Source organism: Orcinus orca, chromosome 16 (assembly GCF_937001465.1).
Source record: "Orcinus orca chromosome 16, mOrcOrc1.1, whole genome shotgun sequence".
Lineage (NCBI taxonomy): Eukaryota > Metazoa > Chordata > Mammalia > Artiodactyla > Delphinidae > Orcinus > Orcinus orca.
The window spans coordinates 909,678-926,206 of NC_064574.1; the positions used below are offsets into that span (position 1 = coordinate 909,678).

A 16,529-nucleotide genomic window follows, 5' to 3' on the forward strand; every position below is an offset into this window, starting at 1 on the left:
GCAGGGCCGGGCCCTCGCCTCTCCGACTACAAGCTTCTCCCACGCAACTTAACTCAAGAAGCAAAGGGAACCCACGTGAAGCTCAGCTTAAAGTCGGGGTGCCTCCGAAGCAGACGTGCTGTGTGTGCACACGTGTGCGTGCTGGGGGATGGGTGTGCAGGGAGCCCCTTCCTGACGTGGCAGGGCCTTCCCCGAGGACAAGACCAGAGCCATCCTGGGGCGAGCCAGCTACAGGGCAGGAGGAAGCTGGAAGCTGGCGGTGTTCGGGGCAGGAAGAGGAACCCCAGGAACAGACTCTAAGCGTCGGTGGGGGCTGGATCACCTGAGGGGCAGGGGCCAGGCCTCCCACGCCCCCTAGGGAAGGTGGTTCTTAGTGGGGGCCGGCCAGAAGGCCGTGGGGTAGCGCACGTCTACCAGTAGCCGCCCCCTCTCCAGTGGCACCTGGTTAAACTGACTCGGCTGCCGGAGCTGAGGTCATGGAGCCCAAGGCAGAGCGCACCTCAGGCCTGGGCGCGAGGGCCAGGAGCGCAGCGGGCGCTCGGGGGCGGTCCCCTCCCCTCGGCCCTTGTCTGCTCTGTGGGCCAGACGGGGGCTTTTGCCCTCACTCTTTATCAGCCTGAAGGAGTGGGTTAGAGGCCCGCGTGGTGCAGGGGTGAGAGGACGCCTTCCCCTGCTGCCTGGCCCAGGAGGGGCCTAGTAGCGGAGGCCCAGCCTCTGCCCACCAAGGCAGCCAGGCCAGCAGGACGGTCAGCACGGGGCGCTCCCGCCAAGGCGAGCTCCTCTCAGGGCCGTGGCGGTGCCCTGAGGGGTCCTGCCGCCCAAGGTGGGGACTTACGTGAGCAGCTCCTTCTTTATGTCCTTGGAGAGAAACTTCAGCTTAAAGTTGGCCAGGGTGACCTCCCCGGGGTACTTCCTCTCCTCAAAATTCTCCTCCGACGCTTCCTGGTCATCTGCTTCAGAAGAAGCAAAAGAATGGGCTGCTGGCTCTGACTGCAAAAGACCAGCAGGGAGAGGTTTTAACCGGCTGGCGGGGGGCCGGGCGCCCGGCCCGGGGGCTGAGGGAGAGGGGCCTTTCAGAGGCATCTTCCGGAGTCTCCTGTCTTCTGGAAGCAGGAGGAAGACACAGGAAACGGTGCCCCGAGGGGCTGGGGTGCTGCCTCACCTCAGCCACTGCTCCTGAGCTGCCCGGGAACGAGGAGACCCGGGCGCTGCCCAGCACCACGGCTCCTGACGCCCTCCGCGGACTCAGGCAGGTGGGTCCCCTCCAACTACCCGCCCTGGGCTGCAATCTACACGCCAGAGTGTACGCCGAGGGCGGCTCCTTTGGGGCTGGGGATGCGCTCAGTAGGCAGTGGCGCTAAGGACGTGTTCGTTGAAATGCTATGAGGCTGAGACGGCACGACGCACGGAGTACGATACAAGGAAATATTGTATTCATTGGGACCATCGGGCCCCACCGAACCCCAGCCGGCACGGCGACCTGGCCGCAGCCGGCACCGAACAAGCACTCTGGCCTCAAAAGCGGGGCCTGCACGTGCTGAGTCGCCACCCACGGGCAGGGTGCTGTGGGTGCAGGAGGTGGACAAGGACAGTCCCTGCGTCCGGGCGCAGGGAAGGAGCCCACGAGAGTCAGGAAGGTCAGTGCCCTCCAGGTCAGGCTGCAGCAGACCACTACCCCCGTGGGGGATCACGATTCAGATCTCAGGACTGGTACTTGCTGTGCGTCCCAGGCACGCTGTCCGACCTCCTGGGCGCCACACTTTTCAACTGGAAAGAATAGCCGCCCCTCCCAGGATGGCTGGGGATGGAAGGAGGAAGGGCCCTCGGCACCATGTCACGCCGAGGTCACTGTCGCCACTGTTACTGTTACTGAACAAGGCGCAGCTGGGTGGACGAAGCCCCTCAACTCAAGCCCAGTCTGCAGGAGAAGCGGGGGCCTCCCAGAGCATAGGGGTAGAGGCTGCTGCAGAGCAGGGAGCGTCCCAGAGGCCCCTGGACACGGGGCCAGCGGTGTTGGGGTGTTAGGGGGACCTGAGGCGGGGCTGCTGCCAGGGTTGGGTGAGGCAAGGCTGAAGAGTGGGGCAGTAGCCCTACGAGGATGGTCAAGGAGCCTCGGACAGAGCTAGAAGGAGAGTCTGAGCAGGGAATCCAGGGCCATGGTAGAGGGACTGGGAAGGCCTGATGCAGGAGGTGTTTCTGGGGGGTCACCCAATAGGACGTGGGCACCTGTGCCCAGGGCACAGGGGAGGAGAGGAAGGGCCTGGGGGTCAGCTGAGGCTTCCTGCTGGAGAGTGGACTGTCGACCATGGGGCAGAGCGGCAGGCCTCTGTGGCCAGGGACCACAGGACCTCTGAGACCAGGGTCATCCACAGAGGACATGACAGTCCTGGAGGGGAGGAGGATGCTCAGAGGGCACGTGGAGGGGGCGGGGGCAGCGTGGCCAGACAGGCCAGCCTGAGCTGGGGGTCAGAGAAAGGGGCAGGGAAAGGGAAGGAGCCGAAGGAGGGGCCGGGGGCAGAACTGAATAGGGTGACAGCAGACGTGGGGACGCTACGCTGGTGGCCCAGAACAGGAACAGGAAGGCGGGGCCCACCAGCCAGGGAGAAGCCCTCCTGCCGGCCCCGGGTGGGCACCCTCAGCCAGCCTCCCTCCCCTGGGGGCTCCCTCTGAAGAGGCGTCCCACTTCTGAGGCCAGACATTGAGTTGCAGCCACGTGACTGAGGCAGAAGACCTAGGCCTGGGGCTCAGTCGGCTCCTCTGTAAAGTGGGGTTGCATGCGAAGCCTGCAGAGAGAGGGGCCCTAGCTGGCCCTGAGGGTGGGACCCTCACCACCCCGTACTCCTGCACAGGGACCTGCCCCCCTTGCCCTCCTGGGAGTGGGGGCTGGCAAGGAGGGCAGGGCCCGGGGGGCACCCACAGGCCTGTCCACACTGTGCAGAGGCCACCTGGTCTGAGCCCTCAGAGCAGGGCCCTGCTGTTCGGGAGGCTCTTCTGGGGAGAAGCCCTGCCCCATCTCAGCTGGGTGGAGTAACTGGGAAGGGGGTGTTCCACTGCCCCCAGACTACAGCTCCAGCACAGCGGCCTGGCGTGCGGCCCTTCACCAGGCAGTACTGTCCTGGGACTCTGGCCGCTGGCCACCCAAGGGGCTTCTGAGGCCAGGAGTTTTCTCCTGCCTCCGTCCAGGGAGCCAGGCACCTGGAGTGTCCTGGTGACAGTGAGAAGAGGCTGCTGCCAGAGCTCTGGGTGTCCCTGATCTGGACACAGCAGGCCGGTGGGAGGCCCACAGAAACGAGGAACTCGGAGCCACTCCCGAACCATCCCCCGTGGGGTCTGAACAAAAGCCCTTCTCCTCCCCGTGCTCTCAGAGAGCCGCATTGGTGCTGAACACTGATTCTGCAGAGGTGAGAAGGCCACCTCTCTCTCGGAGGGGACAAGGCCACAGACTGGCCCAATGGTGAAAACCCCTCCAAGAAGGGGGGCTTAGCTGCCCGAAGGGTGCAGGACCCTGGGTGGAAAGGGGCAGGACACACGGAGGCTCTGCCTGGAGCGAAAGCGCGTTCACACCCGCCCTCGGGTAAGGCAGACTGACCACCAGCGCCTGCTCGACCTTCTGCCGGCTCAGGACCCCAGGACCCACCTCCTCGGGTTCCTCCTCTCGCTGGCGGCTGGGCTTGGTGTAGTCCAGGGGCCGGTCCCACTCGTCCTGGCGGGAGGCATGGCTGGACTGGGGCGAGGTCACGGAGCTGCTGGGGGCAGTGATGCTCTGGCCCTGGGAGGCATCGGGTGAGGTCACGCCGGGGCCACCACCGACGCCGGGGAAAGCGTTCTCCCGCCTGCGGTGTCTGTGCATGCTCAAATCCAGGGTTCCGTTCTCATCCACCGTGATGTCCGTGGCCTGCATTGCAAAGGTACCGCCTGTGTCAGACCCCACCCCCTTCCCATGCGTGCCTCTGGTCCCTTACTCAGCTCACCGGAAGCCCAGACAGCGTCTCCCTCCAAAGAGAGCAGACCCAAACAGGAAGAGAAGAGCCTACGCGGGAAGACAGCGTCCTGAGGCTGATGTGGGCCACAGTGCCCACTGCCTTGAGGCTTCCAGCGCTGGAAAACCAGACCCTTGACACGGCAGCTCGTGTGGGCCCAAAAACACGCGCAGGGCCCTTAGACTCGGCGAGATATGGGAACACACGTGTGCACAGCCACTTGGGCCCCCTTAGGCACAGCGCACGGAGTTCGGAGGGGACCCATCCAATGTCTCTGCCCAGCAGGGTCAACGGTCAGGAGGGAGAAGAGGAAAGAGTGGTAATCACCTAGTAGACCCTGGGTTTGCTGAGCCCCCTTCGTGCAGGCAGCACGTGCCCCTGACTGCAAATCCCAACCCCCTTCTCTGCCTCAGCAGGGGCTCCTGGCAGGGGACACACCAACCTTGCTGGGCAGGTCCTGCGGCTTCGTGCTGAGGTTCTCGGGCATCTCCCAGCAGCGCGTGGAGAGGTTCAGGATGGCCGTGGCGGCCATGTGTGCGGCCTCCGCGTCATGGGCGTAGTCGAAGCCTGTAGAAGAGGACGAAGTGCAGGGGCTGGGCCTGGGGGGAGAGGCCTTTGGGAAAGGTTTGGCTGCAAAAAGGGAACAAGAGCAGGCTGAGATACAACCTGAACGGGAGGCGGCCACGCAGACATGGGGTGGGGGTGGGGGTACTTCGGGATGGCTGGGAGCCTGGCCCCACCGCAGCCCCCCCCCGTCGGGCACTGAGAAGGCCGTTTCTCTCTTGACCTAACTTGGGCAGAAAGGGCAAAGCCTCCAAAGACGTTCGAGCGCCCCCGATATTTCAAACAAAGCGAGTTGTCTGTCGGTGATGCTCATTAGAGACTAAAGTCTGCAAGTAGGAGGAGCGTCTGGAATACCATTCAAGTAGGAAAAGTTTATCACAACGCCTCAAAAGGCTGATTTCGGTGTCGCCCCGCCCCCTCCGCCAAGAGCCACGGCACAGGAGGGCATCAAACGTTATCTTTTCTAGTAACTGTGCTATAACCGTAAGGTCACTCTCAGGTATGATTTCTGAGTAATCAGGATATCGCCAGCAAATCTCCAGCGCCCCAGCGTAAGTGGGTGCCTTGCGGGAAGGCATGAAGCCCCCAGTCCTAACAAGCCGGAGAGACACTCGCACTCCAGGGGGCAATTGTGTCGTTGACCTGTAGGAGACTCATCACTGCCAATTGTGGGGGCTGACAACAGCCACCAGGGGCCGCCAGCTGCAATCTCAAGCGCACTGGGGCGCTCTTCCGTTCTGTATTTCCAGGGCTAACAGGCTTGCAACTCACAAATTAGTGCAATAAGAGACCCCCCCCCCAAATAAGCCGGGAAGGCTTGTTCCAGAAGGTTTGGCGGGATGAATGTTGTTAGCGCGACGAGCACCCGGGGAGTTTGTGGCTAATGTCACATTGTATCCAGCAAGGTGGTCCCCGCGCAGGAAGCATCTGTCGGGTACCCAGGCTCAGCACAGCGGTGGTCTGACCCTCCCAGACCCCCAGCCCTTGAGCTGGAATAAACTGGCTGGGAACGGACAGCCAGGGGAGGGCACGCTCGTAGGGTGAACCACGGCAGCGACGTCGTTAAGTCTGTGGACACGCACGGCATAACGGACTCGGGTTTGTTTCACGTGTAGTGAGGAGGCACATCCAGTTTGATGGTGAGTGTGTGGGCAGCAACGTGGGTGAGACACGGACTCTGAGAAAGCCGCCACGGGGGATTGGGGCGTTTTGGGCCGCAGGGTGGAGAGGACCGACAAGCTGCTGCTGAGGGCTCCCCCTCCGCTGCCCCTCAGACGCTACACCTCCGGCAGCAGCTTCCCCAACTTACATTTAAAGGCTTTCGGTGAGGTTTCGCTGGTCTGAATCTTTGGGGCAAGCATGCGCTTGCCAAAAACCTGAGCGTCAAAACTCGCGTAGTCGAAGGTGACCTTGGAGAACTTCTCCAGCTCCTTGGCCAGGTTGGCCCTGGGTGTGGTGGAGGCCGCGCTGGGCCGGTAGCTTCCGTACGGAGGGACCTCAAGCTGCTTCACAAAGCACATGGGCCTGGGGTGTGAGACGGAGATGAGAATCATGAAGACAGGACGCAAGGACTCTGTGCTGTTCATCTCAATGCCCCGTGCCATGGCCTGGCCCAGCCATCCCTCAGATCCCGGCGCGGACAGAGACCCAGGCAGGCCCTCCCTCACATCCACCACTACAGGGTGCCTAGGGGCTGATGTGCAGGAAGAATTGCCACAGGGATGAAGCACTAGGAGCCTTGAAGAAACAGCGCGTGTCCCCTTGCGGACCGCGTCAACAGAGGGAATGAGGAGAGCAGGTTTCTGAGGCCTTTGCCGGGAGCCCTAGAGGAGCATCCTTAGGGCGGCAGGCAGCCGAGGCAGAATTCTGGTGGTGGAATAACTTACAGTTCCCCAGAGGGGAGGGAGCTGGGGTGCCTGGAGGGGACATGAAGGAGGTTCTGAGAATCAGCCTCAGGGCGGCCGACTCAGCCCTTAGCCCTCCAGGTCGTCTGCTGAAAGTCACCTGAGATGCCCCTGGAGGGGCTGCTGCAAGGGTTAAAGACACGCATGAAAGGACGCTGCAAGCATTCAGCCACTGTTACTGAAGCTCTGAAAGAGCTCAGATTTTTAAATGCACGAGAGATGGTGCGAACACACCAGCCCTGACAGCACTGGAGCCACGGCGGGAGGAAGACCAGCCCGGCACAGAAAGGCCACAGGGTCTGTACCGGTCTGCGGAGGGGCTTGTGTACCAGTCAGCTGAGAGAAGAGCGGAGGAGGCCTGGGAGAGCCACGCAGTGACTTCAGTCTGGAAAAGGTGGTGGGCGGAATTAAGAAGGAGCCAGTGGTGAGGCCCCCAGGGCGCCAGGCACTACAAGAACTTAGGTGTGACCCGAAAATGGGAGCCGGGTGCCAGGAAGACCCTGCAACCACGATAGGCTGGCTCTGCAGGGCCTTGGGAAAGCGAGGGCGGGGGCGCCTCTGGACCAGCCAGTGGCATCAGAGAAGTGGCTGGTGAAACCGACGGCTCTCCTTCCCCAGCAAGGGCGGGGCCCCTCTGGACCAGCCAGTGGCATCGGAGAAGCGGCTGGTAGTGCTCAGGCACCCCCGGGGGGAGACGAGTCCTACACTTAACGTCTGCGCCACGTTTTGGTGGCTTCCTCAGCCGGGGCTTCCGCCAGCAGCAGACTCAGGGTCCGTGATGCCCACAGAGCTTTGCAGAGATTCTCCCCACACCCTGGGGTACTGGCCCCTCCATGGAGCACGTGGAGCCTGGACGGAAAGCTCTGCACCGCGGCCACAGCTGCCACCATCTGGCCTCCTCCCCGAGGGTCCGGAAACAAGATGGCCCTGCTTCATCCAGCCTCATGAGAAACTTCTGAAGGCGATAACGCTGTCGGCCCACTTTACAGGCAGACAGACAGAGTCGCGTTCCCGGGGCACAGCCCCCACAGTTGGCAGCGGCCTGGCCCCCACCCTGGCCTCGCCACGACGCACCTGCCTGGTAGTTTGACGTTTTGTCAGTGACTTGGATCAAGGCAAGAAACCCGACAAGAAGCCAGAGGAACAGGAACAAGATGGAGGAAAGAAGCAGTTTCCACCACCCTGAGCGCCACCCGCTTGAAAGAAGCCAACTGGAGTGCAGGGCGCCCCAAGGGCGGGGCTGCAAGGGCTCCCCAGTGCGGGAGGGCGAGGCCCAGCCCGGAGACCACTTGCACGTGACCCTGAGGCCAAGGTGGGAGGCCACGCTGCTCAGGCAGAGGCTCTGCCAGGCACATGCCAGGGAAGGGACAGCTGGGTGACGGAGGTGGCCCGCCCACCTCCAGACCATGGTCTGTGCCGTCGCCCATGCTCGTGACTGCTGGACGCCGGGCCTGTGCAGGGGACGGTGGCCCTGGTCTCCCACACTCTCCTTTGGGAGACAGACGTGGAACAGAGAGTCTAGACGGGACGACCTGTCAGTTCTAGCTCCTCGGAGATGAGGGAGCAGGGAGTCCGCTGAGCAAGGACACGGGGGTGAGGGAGAGTCCCCCAGCACGGTGGGCGCCAGAGAAGCGGTCCCACTGGGAGGCGATTCTGAAGGCAGGCTGCCGGGGAGCGTGTGGCCTTGGGAAAGCTCCTCAGCCTCTGGCCTTGTTCGTGGCACCTACAGGGGCCTGCGGGTGAGTTCACACCAAGCAGACTCGCTCTGAAGGGTCTTTCAGAAGCCCCCTCATTGATGAGCCGTGTCTGCACGCACACACGGGTGCACACACACTCACACGTGTGCATATGCACCTAAACACACAGCACCTCAAGGGTCACGGGGAGCGGCACTCCGGAGGGTGCCACTGGCACCCACCCCGCTCCCCAGTTCAGGGTCTGTCCTGGGGTGAGCAGCTCCCAGGGCTCCCTAGACAGCAGGGGTCCTGGGCTGGTGCAACCCACTCTCTCCAAACAGGACCAGCGACTCCACAAACAAATCCCTGAACAATCCCAGGCGGTGACATCAGACACCCTCGGGGACAGCGAGGCAGGGGCAGCCGTGCGGGTGTCGGGGCCACGAAACCACCCTCCAAGTCCCCCCTGGGAGACACATACACACGAGCGTGGACACGCACACACAGCGGCGGAGAGGCGAGAAGCCCCCTGGGCACTTGCAGAGGCAGCCGTGAAGCCTAGCAGGACCCTGCAGGGCCTTCCTGGGTAAAAAAGCCCCTGCGCGTCCCTGATTCTTGTTTGTAGGGAAAAAAAAAAAACAGTCTTGAAGCCCCCTAGGCCTTCCCACCCAGTTCCAAAGAGCAGGTTCAGTCAGTTAATAGGACAACGGAGTCACAGGGCTCCTAGTTCCTCCTGAAGAGACAGAGGGAACAATCTGACACGCATCTCTGAGTCATTCTGCAGAAACTAAGACCCCCACCCAGTGGAGGATGGTGATGACATGCTGACCGCAAGCACGTGGACCCCAGACTGCTTGGAACCGTAAGGCTGAGATTCCCTCACCATCAGCTGATCAGAAGAGGGTCCACGAGCTGATCACCCATCCTGGACCCTCTCCCCTCACACTGGCCGTAAAGACCCTGCCTGACAGCCACCGGGGAGTCGAGTCTTCGGAGCGCGAGCCGCCTGTCCTCCTGGCTCGGCTCTTGTAACAAACCTTCTCCGCTCCAGACTCTGAGCTTGGCCTCACTGCACGTCAGGCACACGGACCCGGGGTCGAAAACACGCCTCCCGGTCTGCGACTCATTTCACTCACCTGAGAATCCGATCCGAACTGGAGCTATTCTTGGAAGGGTCTCCCGTCGGTGGCTGTTGCTTCTCATGAGATTTGGCTAATTTTTCGGCAGCAGCAATGGGACACCCAGACAAACTAGAGAAAGGACAGGAGGACAGCTGAGCCCTCCTCCAGGCCCCACCCGTCCGAGCCGGGAGCCAGGCGTCAGCAGGAGCTCAGGGAAGGCTGCCTTGCCTATAGAGGGGCCTTTCCCCAGGTCTGTCCTCAAGCCCTCAAAGCACCTGCTGCTGAGCCAGCTTCTGTTTCTGGAAATTCTAAGCCAATGACACAGAGACAAAACGCACCCGGAAGTTCTTCAAGGCTCTGAGCAAAGGCACCTCCTCTGGGTGGGTGCGGGGCCCGGGCCACCCCTCACCTCCCTCCTCTCCCCTCACCACCAGCCAGAGCTGCTCACAGTCTATCAGCCCACGGGCCACAGGCTGGGTGCTGACCCTGGAGGACATGGTCTACCAGGGTCACACGAGGAGGGCACAGGTCCTGCCCAGGAAAGCACCCAACCCGAGACGCCACGGGTGCAGCTTCCACTGTCAGAACTGAGAAAGTGCGATCAGCCAGGAGAGGCGACATCGTCCCAGCGGTGCTGGGGAATTTAGCCTCAGAAACGCTGGCCAGTCTTTCCAGCGGAGTGTCACTTGCCGGAGCCACTTCACGCCCCGCCACGGCTGCAGCTACGCGTGGCTCGGGGCGAGGGCGGGGCGACCTCTCACCAGAAGCCGGGCAGACATCTCAAGCACCAGGCGCTCAGCTCCCCTACGGAGCAGCCAGGCTCGGCCCCGGCTGCCGAGGTTCTGCCTTGAGCACAAGCTAGTGTCCAGAGGTTTCCCGACTCTCAGCAGGACAGGGTCTCTACCTGGCTCTCCCCACAGGCTGCAGGCCTCCCTGCGCTGCGCGCATCCATTCCTCCAGCCGCCCTCTGGTCTCTCGGGACCCCCACTCACAGTGGCACAGGTGACCACCCCTCCAGGTGCTGCTCTGCTCCCGCCAAAGGTCTGCCCTGACCGTGCACTCACCCCAAAGGGCAGCACACAGGGAGACCGTGTCCCAGGCTGGGGCATGCACTGCAGGCACCCCCCTCCGTGGCCCTCACCATTCCCAGCCCAGCCCAGCCCAGCCCAGCCCAGCCCCGTACCTTCTGTGCGTGTTACGGTTGCTATTCACGTGGCCCTGGCCTGTGCAGCCAGGAGTGGGGCACTTGAGCACGTTCTCATGCATGGCCAATACTGCAAGACAACGTCGGCGGGGGGGGGCCGGTGAGCACCACCAGCGCGGAGGGTGCAGGAGCCCCAGGCCCCGCTCAGTCAGGCCACGCCCGCCCCCTCTCACGGTGACCCTGGCCTCCCTGAGGCAGAAACCTTACAAACTTAATGGTCACGATCGCTGCCCCTCGCCTAGAAGCAAGGACGGCTTTTCTCCTGAGCCCTCAGAACACAGACGGCGGCCCCTCCCCCGGTCCAGGGCCCGGCCTCCCCGCCGTGTGCCCGTGTCTGTGGCTGGTTTCCAGGGGCCCTGACCCAGGCTGCCATCTCAAGGTGAATAACTGGGCGTGCTCCATGTCGCCACGCTTGTAGGGCCCAAGTTTGGGCTTCTGGACGTGCCAGTCCAGAGGGACAGGGTCCTGGGTGGCCACTCCTCTATGTGGACACCATCCAAACACCAGAGGCGGCCTGAGCCGTGCAGAGCTACTCACTCTCCGGGGGGATCCTGTCCTTGTGGGGGCAACCAGACAGGCTGCGGTGGTGCGGGTACAGCCCAGTGACGTGGCCGGTGCCGTCGCAGCCTGGTGTCGGACACTTGATCTCACGCTTCTCAGCTCTTGAGGGATCTAAACACACAAGGCCTATCCGTCAGAGGGCAGCCGGGAAGCTGGGCGGGAGGTGGTGAGCAGGGAGGCGGCAGGGCAGCTCACCATCCTTCACTCTGGCTGTCCAGAGAGGAGAGTGACCAGACTGCCCAAGAGCCCAAAAGGGACCGTGGCTGGACAGCACGGGGACCCTGGAGAGACCGTCCACACTGGCCGTCCGCGTGGAAAAGCTCCCCACAGCTTGCGGCAAGCCACAAACAGCGGAACCCGCAGGGCTTTAGGGGGGACCCCCCCGGATGGCGGCTGCCACCCTCTGCCCTGTCCTGCTAATGTCATGCGAGGGCCACTGGCTTCGGGCTGGGGGCCAGGCCTCTGCACAGAGAGGTAAAGTCGTGTGACAAGGTCTCTGCCAGGACACGTCCTTTGTATTTGACAGTAATGGGGACCGAGGGGCTGAGTCACTTACCCAAAGCAGCTAATAAAGGCCTGGGCAGAAATTTGACCCCAAATCTCAGTTACTGACCTCGTAGAGCCTCTGCAGGCCCAGAGAGGTCACTTTCAGTGTGGGGCAGAAGGGAATGCCTCTCAGGACACACACGGTCCCCAGAGCATAGCCAGTGTCCCAGGGAAACTTCCAGAGGAGCCATCCGTCCCCTTTGGTAGGGAAGCCACAATGCAGAATTCACAGACCATCCTCAGAAAGCCCACCCCAGGGAGGGCAGGGCCCTGGCGGGTTCTGTGTGTGTGGTTTAAATGGGAGGAAGTTGTCCTCAGACCACCGGGCAGGCAGGGGCACCCTAAGGGGCTCACAAGCCTCTCCCGGGCACCGCCTTCCTGCGCTCGCTGTCACCGGCCTCTCTGTCCAGGGCTCGTACGGCGTCTGCACCTCAGCGTCAGTCGGTCCCTGAGAACCAGTCCCACTGTCCTCCATGGCTCGGGCCTGCTCTGCACTGCTCAGTGCTCCCAGCCTGGCCACCTGCCTCACCGACCACAGGCCGCTTCTGTCTGGCCCACACCACTTCCCCCCGCCCGTGCCCCCCAGCCTGTAAAGACCTCAGGACTCGCCCATGGGTCCGGGACTGCGCACCCCCGGGAGGGGGCAGGGCAGGGCCAGGTGCCCAGGTGCCCAGCCTACCTTTGCTGCAGTAGCTCTTCCGGGCGGCGTCCAGGGGCCTTGCCGCCTTCCCCGGCTCGCCCGGGCCCAGCGGGCCTTGCTCGGCGGGTGGGCATCCTGGCTCACGGACGGCCCGCACCTGCTCGGCCTTCAGGGCGATGGCCTGCTCCAGGAGGCCCAGGTTCCCGCGGGTCATCATGTCGTACATCTCCGACTCGTCCGTGACTGTGGACTTCTGGGACCTCGAGTCCTCGTCCTTGCCGTTGTCATCAGAGCGCACTTCCACGAGGACGGAGTACGCGGGCCTGGGGCTGGGCGGCGCCGGGCGTCGGGGCTCAGAGGCCTCCGGGCGGGGGGCGGGGGGGGCCTGCTCCTGGCAGATCGCGTCAGGCGGGGCATCCCCCCGCTCAGTGCCCAGGGCCACCCTCTGCTTGCTGGACTCCTCGCTGGCCACACCCTCCAGGGACTGGGGACACAGCTCCTGGGAGCGCTCCCTGGTAGCTTCGATCGCTTCCTCTGCGTCCTCCGGCTGGACGAAGACACCCTTCTCCCCCGCACCGCTGGTGGCTCCTTCCTCAGCCTCCTCCCGCACCAGGCGCACGATGCCGGCGCCCCGCTTGGCCCCCTGGCCCGAGTCTTCCCCGACCAGTGTCTCTTCGGCGATTTGGCCCAAATTTAGGAGAGAAGTTGCAATGATCTCCTGATAGCTGCTGTAGCTGCCCTTGGAGGAGCCCGTGAGGCTGCTGATGGGATTGGATCCGAAACGGGCCTTGATGGGGCTCCTCCCTGCACAAAATCAGAAACTGCGTGGGAGGCACACGGGGAATAGAGGACAGGTCTCCAGGCGGGGCTCCTCCAGCCTGCCCCACTGCTGCCGGGCGACATCAAACCCCCAGAAATGGGCTCGGGGTGGCCGTTTTTGTCAGCCCCTCTGCCCGGATCTGGAGATCACAGTAAACTTATGTCGGGAGGTGGAAGGAGAAACCACCGCAGTAATTTGAAGCTGAGAATTACTCTGATACTTTTGATTAACGGTCCTCCCTGTCATGTGTACTTTCTTATATCAGGCGAATCTACATTTCATAAAATGGAGCTTAAAGAATGGATCAGGGCTTCCCTGGTGGCGCAGTGGTTGGGAGTCCGCCTGCCGATGCAGGGGACACGGGTTCGTGCCCCGGTCCGGGAAGATCCCACGTGCCGCAGAGCGGCTGGGCCCGTGAGCCATGGCCGCTGAGCCTGTGCATCCAGAGCCTGTGCTCCGCAACGGGAGAGGCCACGGCAGTGAGAGGCCCCGCGTACCACAAAAAAAAAAGAATGGATCCAATTTTTAAAAATTGTTTCATAACTGATAAACAGCAAAAGCTGTTTTTAAAGTTTAAGGCTTTTAATTGCCACGGCTAAGACGCAGTGGGTGCTCACCACACCCAGGCCCCCTGGGATCAACAAGGACCACCCCCCAGGGCTCAGCAGCCAGCCCACGTCCTCCCACTCTAGGAGGGGCCAAGCCAGGGCCGATGCCTGAGCGCCAAACTCCCTCCTTTATAAGAAACCCAGCAAGCGAGAGTCCCCTGGCCCTGCACCCTCTCAGGCAGAGCCGGGTCGCCAGGAGGGAGGCGGGTATGAGGACCCTCCCTGGAGTGGCTCCAAAATGAATAAAAATCCACCTCAGGCCCTGAGAGCCGAGAGCACCAGAAGCTTGGAGGTGTCGCGGGGTTGGGGCCTCGGGCCTCAGCCACATCCCCAGGACCCTACAGTCAGCCAGGGACTCGGGACATGGACGTGTCCCACCTTCGCACTAGTGTTTGCTGAGGGCTGGGGGCCCCGCCCAGCTCCCCTGATGCCAAGCAGGCCCCTTGTTCCCCCTGCCCCGCCCAGCTCCCCTGATGCCAAGCAGGCCCCTTGCCCCTCCTGCAGGTGGCTCTCCTGAGGCCAAGTGGGGCGGGTCTATCTGAGACCCCGCCACACAGACGCACAGCCACATCCATCTGTCCGACCGCCTCTCACACACACAGACACACATCCAGGTCCACAATGCTCACATACAGATGAGCCTCTGGGCCCCCCCGAGCCCCAAGCGCCAGCCCCTCCCCAGGAAGCCTTGCAAACGTCAGACAAGAGGCGCTTGTTCTCAGCAGGGCTTCCTCGCTCGCGGGAGCCCCGCCTGCTCACAGGCTGCGATTCTCCGGGCCCACACTAAGCGCCTTTATTCAGGGGAGAAAGAGCAACAAAGCACCTTCAGCTGGCTCGGGGCGATGAATCTCCTCCTGTCCTGACGCCTCAGCCTCGTCCTCCTCCGCAGTTCCTTCCGATTCATCAGAAACAGAGGCGCCCTTCACCTCGGCATCCTCGCTGCTGTCGCTGTCCACGCCGTAGCCCTCGTCCAGAGCCAGCTTCAGGGGGTGCGCCTTCCGCTTGGACCCCAGGTGCTCGGCCTCGGCGCCCCCCAGCTTCCTCTTCTTGGCCAGAGGGCAGCTCAGTAAACTGGGAGGGAGGAGGCCGGGCCACCCTGTCAGCACCTCCCGGGCCCCCGGCCTTCACCCTCTGCAGCACTATCCCTGTCCTGAAAATTTCTCTTTGCATCTCATCACCACCCCTCCGCCAAAGCCCCAAACTCAAGACTGGCAGGTTGATGTGTTCAAAATTTTACAGTAATTGTCCGCATTAAAAAGGCCCTGATTGTGCTTTAAATTTCACTTCCTGCTTCTCTGGGAAGGCCTAATCTCAACGGCCCTGTCCACGCCACAGTCATCCCCCCTGGGATGGCCGGGGCCGGGGGTGGGGGGGGCGGCCCAGGCTGCTCTGCTCCGTGCCCACCGCCCCCCAGGCAGGTTGTCGGGAGTGCCCAGGCCCTTCCTCCTTCACCTCCAGACCCTTCACACCTCCAGACCCCTCACCCACCTCCTGAGCCTGGCACCGCAGTCGGGGGACCCTGAGGCCCAGCAGACCCCCGGGATGACAGCAGTGAGAAGAGCCGCCCAGCGTGTGCCGGCTCTGCTCTGGGCTCTCCCGCACAGACTCCTCCGGCCTCACAGCAGCCCCAAAGGGGAGACACCGGAAAGGCACGCCACAGCCGCGCTCGGCCTCCCAGTAAGAGGGTCACGTGGGAGGCCACCGCAGCTCGGCAGCCAAGAGCAGGGGTGGAAGGTTCTAGACCCACAAAGGGTCCCGAGCAGCAGAGGAGCTCCAACCCCCAGCAGCCCAACCTCTTTCCCAGGAACCCTGCTGAGGGCCCTCCAGCCTCCTTACCTTCGGTGCCTGGAGTACTTGCCCCGGATATGTCCCGAGCCCGTGCATCCGGGAGTGGGACAGCTGGGGGGAGACAAGCAGGGGTGGTCACCTGGGGGCGGGCCCCGTGGGGCATGGGGAGAGGGTCCGAATCTCGGGGCCCACCCCAGACCCTCACCCGGGGAAGCAGAAGATTGTCTCCAAACAGTTCATCTCAGAATGGCTGCTTGCAGTTTGCGAAAAATTAATGAAATAACTCACCCCCGTTTATATAAATGAATGGCGCATTACAATTTTATAAGAGTGTTTAATTAAAGATCTGTGTGTGTGAAAGCAAGGCTGGACGACTTCCTTTTTCCACGGTGAGTCTTTCCCACTGCAGGCAAACCACCACCAGGCTTCCAGGGGGCTGGGAACAAGGAAGCTCCAGGGTGCCCCCAGAGCAGCACCTGAAGCTGGCCCAAGGGCAAAGCACAAACACGGGGATCCTCCAGGGCCTTCCAGATGCTGCGAGGCCCTGCCAGGCGGGCCCCTCGCCGGTACACAGTCGACCCCCCCGGCAGGAGCAACTCTGCAAAGGTGCAGCTTTGACCCAGGCCACAGGACCCCGGCTGCGGGTGGCAGCAAAGACCCCGCTCCAGAACCTGCGGCCTGGTGTGATCCCAGCTCCCCATGAAGGGAGGTGAAGCCAGGAGGGCCGATGACCCAGGAGCTGCGGGAGACCTCGGTGGGGCGAAGCCTGGCCTCTTACAGTTCCAGGGGTTCCTCTCCCTTCACCATCATCTGCCTCCCCACAGAACCAGATGGTGGGAAGCTCTGGAAACTTCCAGTCCCAGGCACAGACCACCCAACCCGCTTCCCCAGCAGTCAGCTCCCCAGGGCAGCAAGGGGCCTGTGTGGGGCTTGAGGTCAGGGTCCTGTGGGCTCTTGAGACGGAGAACCCGTGGTGGGAACAGGGGGAGCCCGAGCTCCTCCCGGGAGGTATCACCGCAGGGTGTCCCCATCCAAGAAGGGTCTGAGCCCCCCGCCTCCGAGCAGGCTCTCCCAGAGCCTGGGAAGGAAGGCTGTGAGCTCCTGAGGTTCACAAAGG

The 16,529-nt window shown here is 62.9% G+C and overlaps 1 protein-coding gene across 4 annotated transcripts in view; it reads right to left on the reverse strand.

Annotated features, from left to right (window-relative positions):
• The window catches only part of MYT1 (myelin transcription factor 1), an 83,624-nt gene that overhangs the window by 24,938 nt on the left and 42,157 nt on the right, over positions 1–16,529 (reverse strand). For 3 of the 4 annotated variants that reach the window (XM_049699800.1, XM_049699803.1, XM_049699802.1), the window contains 10 exons: positions 15,461–15,523; positions 14,448–14,695; positions 12,236–13,000; positions 10,987–11,121; positions 10,429–10,519; positions 9,261–9,374; positions 5,854–6,068; positions 4,423–4,610; positions 3,638–3,895; positions 836–990 (listed from right to left, as the gene is read on the reverse strand). In XM_049699800.1, coding sequence (XP_049555757.1) covers positions 836–990; positions 3,638–3,895; positions 4,423–4,610; positions 5,854–6,068; positions 9,261–9,374; positions 10,429–10,519; positions 10,987–11,121; positions 12,236–13,000; positions 14,448–14,695; positions 15,461–15,523 — 2,232 coding nt within the window. The remainder of the gene's footprint in view (positions 1–835; positions 991–3,637; positions 3,896–4,422; positions 4,611–5,853; positions 6,069–9,260; positions 9,375–10,428; positions 10,520–10,986; positions 11,122–12,235; positions 13,001–14,447; positions 14,696–15,460; positions 15,524–16,529) is intronic. The other variant, XM_049699801.1, reaches the window with a different exon arrangement.